Source organism: Tiliqua scincoides, chromosome 3 (assembly GCF_035046505.1).
Source record: "Tiliqua scincoides isolate rTilSci1 chromosome 3, rTilSci1.hap2, whole genome shotgun sequence".
NCBI classification, from domain to species: Eukaryota; Metazoa; Chordata; class Lepidosauria; order Squamata; family Scincidae; genus Tiliqua; species Tiliqua scincoides.
In genome coordinates this window covers 148,011,962-148,017,961 of record NC_089823.1, presented here as the reverse complement: position 1 = coordinate 148,017,961, position 6,000 = coordinate 148,011,962, and the positions used below count along the sequence as shown (strand labels likewise).

General features: G+C 43.6%; 1 protein-coding gene across 1 annotated transcript in view; it reads right to left on the bottom strand.

Annotated features, from left to right (window-relative positions):
* Nucleotides 1-3,461: 3,461 nt before the first annotated feature.
* CABCOCO1 (ciliary associated calcium binding coiled-coil 1) overlaps nucleotides 3,462-6,000 on the bottom strand; it is a 69,546-nt gene continuing 67,007 nt past the window's right edge. The window contains exon 8 of the mRNA XM_066621395.1: nucleotides 3,462-3,536. Coding sequence (XP_066477492.1) covers nucleotides 3,462-3,536 — 75 coding nt within the window. The remainder of the gene's footprint in view (nucleotides 3,537-6,000) is intronic.

Sequence of the window (6,000 nt, the reverse complement as noted above, 5' to 3'; positions counted from 1 at the left end):
GCTGTGATGCAGTAGAACGAGGTCTCCAAACTTTTCGGCCAGAAGGCCGCATCAAAATCTAGCACAATATCAAGGCCATGAAAAAAAATTTAAATATAAAATTTAAATTACATTAAAGATGAAACTTAGATGAATGAATAAATGTGCTCAAATTTCCAGGATTTTTCCAAGCACTAACACACACCACAGAAATAAAGCACACATTCAAATAGACTCTCATTCCCGCACCCCACAACCACTTTACTTAAATATATAGGAGTAAATATTTCAGAACCAGCAAATCACAGAAAACACCCAGAGCATGTTCTGAGGGCCAGGGAGGCCTCTCCAACCCTCAAAAAGCCTTCTAATGTCTTCAGAGGGCACAAAAAGTTACTTCCATTTTACAACCAGGAAGTGATGTTTTTAAGCCTTTAAAAGGCACAGCCTCCCTGGCCCTCAGAACATCCTGTGGAAGCGACTGGAACACCGCTCTTGTCATGTTTGGTCAAGTGGCCCAGAGGTGCTCAGTGGTCCAGAAGCTGGCCTTGGGCCAGATAGAGGCTCACCGCAGGCCACATCTGGTCCCCGGGCAGGAGTTTGGAGACCCCTGCAGTAGAACAACAACAAACACATCAACCTTTTGGGGGAGGTTCACTCTATTCTTCTCAATTTCATGGGGTAATGAGCATGTGCGCATAAGAAAATTGCCACTAAAAAGGTAACACAAGATTCATGCGTGTAAAAGAAAAGTCCACATGGTCAAAAGCAGGAAGTTGGTACTTGGATGAACCAACAGGGTAGAAGCAAATAAAGAACAAATCTGGGTGCCTGAGAACTGACCAGGAGGCAAGGAAGAAATTGGAGCCACAAAAAGAAAGAGAAAAGGGGGGGGGTTTGGGAGATAGGAAGGCACACAAAGTGGGTACCTGCATTCAGAAAGGCAGTAGCAGCAAACACATTTGGAGAATACCCAGCAGACCTAACAGAAATGCCCACATGCAATTGGGCTGTCATGCAGTACACTGGCCAATTGGGGTATTTGTCCTTCCTGGCACAAAGGGAAGGGTCAAAGGATATTCTGTTTTGAGGATGTGTGAGGCAGGGCATTTAGCTAAGCACCAAATTATCTCAGTTCAAAGCTCCAAACACCTGACTTGGCATTCTGGAGAGAAGCAATGATTGGCCTGATATTATGGGGATGTGAGGGCTGAGCGCCTGTGCATCTTTGTGAAATTGGCCTGCGGGGAACTAGTTCCTTACTCAGCTTCATGCCGATGCTGCTTCACATTATGCCTTTACATTACAATATTCTAGGTCAGGGGTGCCCAAACCCCGGCCCTGGGGCCACTTGCGGCCCTCAAGGCCTCTCTATGCGGCCCTCAGGGAGCCCCTAGTCTCCAATGAGCCTCTGGCCCTCCGGAGATTTGTTGGAGCCCACACTGGCTCGACGCAACTGCTCTCAGCATGAGGGCAACTGTTTGGCCTCTCAAGTGAGCTGTGGGATGAGGGCTCCCTCCACTGCTTGTTGTTTCACGTCTGTGATGCAGTAGCAGCAGCAAAAGAAAGGCTGGCCTTGCTTTGTGCAAGGCCTTTTATAGGCCTTGAGCTATTGCAAGACTTTCTTCATTCATACAAGTTTCATCTCTAATATATTCATTTATTCAAATTAATTCAAATTTGAAATGTAAATTTATTCTTTTTTTTCATCCCGGTCCCCAACACAGTGTCAGAGAGATGATGTGGCCCTCCTGCCAAAAAGTTTGGACATCCCTGGTCTAGGACATAATTAAAGGCTTCTTGTGGGAGGGCTGCACCCAGGCACCTTGAAAGAGGTGGTTGTGAAGCTGCTCCTAAAGACATCCTTTCCAGGCTCTGAGATTTGTAGGAACTATTGATAGGTCACACGTAGCCCTTTTTTTGGCTAAATGTAGGCTGCCAGCCAATTCCAGATACTTCTCAAAGGGACTAATGATATGGATTCATTTTAGTCTGGCCCTCAGTGTAGGCACCAAACTAGCCTTGATCACCCTTATGGGTGGCCTATCCCAGGAGAAGGGTAGGATGAGTGTGTTCTGCACATTCTCCTAGAACATTTGGCAATTTAATAATGCTTTAAATACCTCTTTCAACACTGTGGATGTTGAAAGAAATAGAGTGCTCACACAGCAGTTTGGAAAATAGAGTGCTGTGTGAAATAAAGTTCATCTTTAATATATTTATTTATGTAAATTTATTCAAATTTGAAATGTAAATTAATTCGTTCCCTGACACGGTGTCAGAGAGATGATGTGGCCCTCCTGCCAAAAACTTTGGACACCCCTGTTCTAGGTTATGGGAAACACCTTTGGGTTGGGTGAAAAGTTTGTGGGTTGGAGTGATACAGGAGCAGAAGGACGGGGCAGAGACAAGCCTTACACCCCAAACTGATATATTCTCTTGACTTTCTTCAAAGGTGTTTCTCATAATGCAGGGTCAGAAAATAGGTATGAGTTGGACTTTCATGCATACTTCCCATTCCTTATGTATAATAGCTATGGATATCTGGACTCTGAGCAAATAAGTGAAAAGAACAGATGTCCCTGGTATGGGGGAAGAGGTGTCAGGGGATGGACTGCCCTGATGTTATGAACCACTTTGGTGTCCAGCCATCCTGCACAGCTTGGTGGGAAAAGGTAACCCCACCGCCTATCCAGCAGGATGCTTGATGTGCCCTGGATCTTCTGGTTGCCATAGCAATGAGGACACCCTATCCAAGCCTCTTGGAGAAGGAAGGGTGCGACAGACAATTGCAGGTAGAGTGGCAGAGCATGTGTCCCACCACCATCCAGTGATGGGATCAGGCTGACAGAATGGCTACACGCAAGGGCTGACGATGATCTAAATGTGCCCCTCTCCTCAGCCAAAGGGCAAAGCAAGATAAATGTCCCCAGTGAAGTTTCTCAGATGAGTCTCATGGAAGGGGGAGTCAGGATGTCATATTCTCCCTCCCCATGAGCTTTCTGAGGTCCCTGAGACCAGGGGGAATGAACTAGGCCCAACCGCTATCCTCTTTCCCCCCCTCTCCTTTGTTTTATGCCAAGCCCTTCACTCCTTTCTTCATTGCTGACCCACCTACTGGGGACGCCACAGGAAACACGACTATCAAGGGTAAGGAGGTGTTGGTTTACTATTACTACCACGTTAGAATCTTTGTTACACTTTGGATACTTAGATGTCTTCTCACACACTAATGCAGAGAAACGTCACAAATTGATGAAAATTAGTTTTAATTTTCTTTCTCCTCTACTTAGTTTTCATACAACACTCAACCGTATTTATATTTAGTAAGACTGAACTACATACAGAGGTGAGATTATAGAGCAATATTTCCTGGATGAAACCCAATTATGCTGACTTTAGGATATAAAACATATCACAGGGATTGCTGTCTTGTTTTGGACAATGTGTTAAGACACCACCACTGAACTTTTTTTTGCTTTTCAGGCCTTCTTCAGCTTGTCAATTCTTACAGAGATGGCGTCTTCCTGTGTTCGTAGCTTTTCGTTGAACTCCATCTGTAAAGACATTTTTTTTTCCAAAAAAAGAAGGGAATGTAATGGAAGCTATCAGCTGCTGCACATTGTCTTCATGGTTTTTTACATAGGAAAGACAGACATTATCCTTCACACACTTTCCTGTTTTGCAAATGCTACGATGCCCCAATCTGTACTTGCATGATAACACCTTATCATATTACTGTGTGTATAGCTCAATGTATTGTAAGTTTGCCATGAATAGGAAGTGATATGGTGACAATCATTTTTTTTTTTCCAAATAACCCTGCATTCTCAGACAAAATTTACCAAACTATATCAAATTGGTGGTAGGGGACAAATCTGCTAGTGTTTGAGTTATTGGCCCTGTTTTCTTTGTTGCAGACATCACATCTTTAGAAAAGGTCTACTGCACTTAAGAACAAGTTACTGGAAAATGTAATGAAACAAAGTGAAAAACAGATCTAGGTTACAAGATGCTACTTGTCTTTTTTAAACTGAATCCTAGTTGTCAATAAACATCAAATACAAGGGCATCATAATGCAGTGCTTAGATTTCATTGCGGTACTCACAACAAAAGAACGAGGGTGGTGACAAACATTCCCTTGCAGTGATAATATGTCTCTGTAACTCTGTTGTCTAAAGAACTGTACAAACACTGGATCAAATTCCATGAATATCAGCAGCCTTGGAATTTATGTAACCTTTTCAGTATGCGGACATGTGTACGTTTGTGGAAACAGATGGTGTGGTTTGACAAAACAGCCCCAAAAGGGACGGAGCACAACAAAAATGTAGCCTTTTCAATGAGGATTGTACATTTTCTATGGATCATCAAACTTTAGATGTATTATATTGACTTCTTATGAAGATTTAGGGCCAAATTCCCTTTTGATTTAGCAGTGATTTTGATAAAGTGGCATAACTGACATTGGTATGGCATTTAACTTCTAAAGCAGTTCATGAAAGATAAACAGTAGGTTAGATTTTTAAGAAGGGGTGGGCAGAAAGTACATCGTGTTCCATCGTTGGACCATTTAACGCCTGCTGGTCTTGTGTGTATTTATATCTCAAAAAATGCTTCTTACATTCTTAAACTTAAGAACAGGCAAACATCTAATATAGATGAGTTAAACCTTAACTGTTAGGTCCTGAAGATATCAATCATAAGGAAAGAGTGCCCCACCCCTGTTTTAAGACAAACATAAAGCTGCTGTTTTCAAATAGAGCAACACAGCAGGTCAGAAAAAGGAAGCCAGGAGAAGCTCTACCACACTTCCAAAAAAGGAGAAAGCTTCCTTTATTGGAAGTGGAATAGTGCTTTCCCCAACTTCCTTCTTCCAGTCTGTTCTGCTATTCTGCCTGACAAAGTGGCAGAGTGAAGGCTATAAATAGAGGAAAAAGATAACAAGGAATAGTGGAAAGGTGGATGGGTGTTCCTGCCTTAAGAACTGGAGAAGGTGGGAGAAGGTTGCCTCTGCTGCCTCCTCTCCTCCAGGCAAGGCAGGGGAGTTCCAGCCAGAAAAGGAACCAGTAGCAGCATGTCCTAACTAATGTGCCAATAAACAAAACACAACAAAATGGAGGTGAATGTTGTATGTGTATTGCCTGGTGCTGACACAAAAGGGGTGGGGTGCTGGTGTACACAACAGCACTCGCTGGTGAGGGGACAGCAGAATGTGGGGAGTGGGGCAGAAGATCGACTGAGGTCACCCTGCCAAGAGCTCCTGAACCTAGCCCAAGTTAGGGGTTCCTAACTTGATACTAGTTAAATTCCTGCGACTATTTCTATTTTATTTTCAGCACCATCATGGTTTTAGTTACAGACAATGCACAGATGTCCTTGCTCAGATAACTTCCAAAAGCCACAGAGATAAAGGTGAAGGGAGAAGACAAGACTTGATCAAGGAGGAAGGTAGATGAGGAAAAAGCAGGGAATGGTGAACTGGCAGCATGTATAGCAAAAAAAGGTGGCGGTATCATGGCATATTTATCTATTTTAGACGTTTATACAGGAAGGTATTACAGAAGAAAGAGAGACCATGCATACAATATTTCACCGTGTGGCGGCACTAACAACCCAACCTGTGGCAGCTATAACCATGTTTGTAGTCCTCTGGCTGCACAGCAAGCCAAACTGTGCAGTCAGCTGAAGCAAAATTGAATTACTGCAGAGGTGGAAAATCCATTGTCTTGGCACTCTAAAGGGAGAAAAGATCCCTAGTTTCCACAGGTGGGTTACCCTATCCCTGCTTCTCTGATACCCAGTTGGTTGCAGGAATGTTTGACTCCAGTCATGGCCAGAAGCTACAAATGATCACGTCTCCAGGTAGTTATAGCCACCAAGTGCTTTGCTGAACTTGGTGCTGCCTTGGCAAATACTGCTTTGGCTCTCCTGGGCATGGCAGAAGGATACAGGAAGCCTGAGGTGGAGACTCATCTGGGGGAAAGTCAAAAGCAGAAGTGGGCAGCTGTAAAATCTTC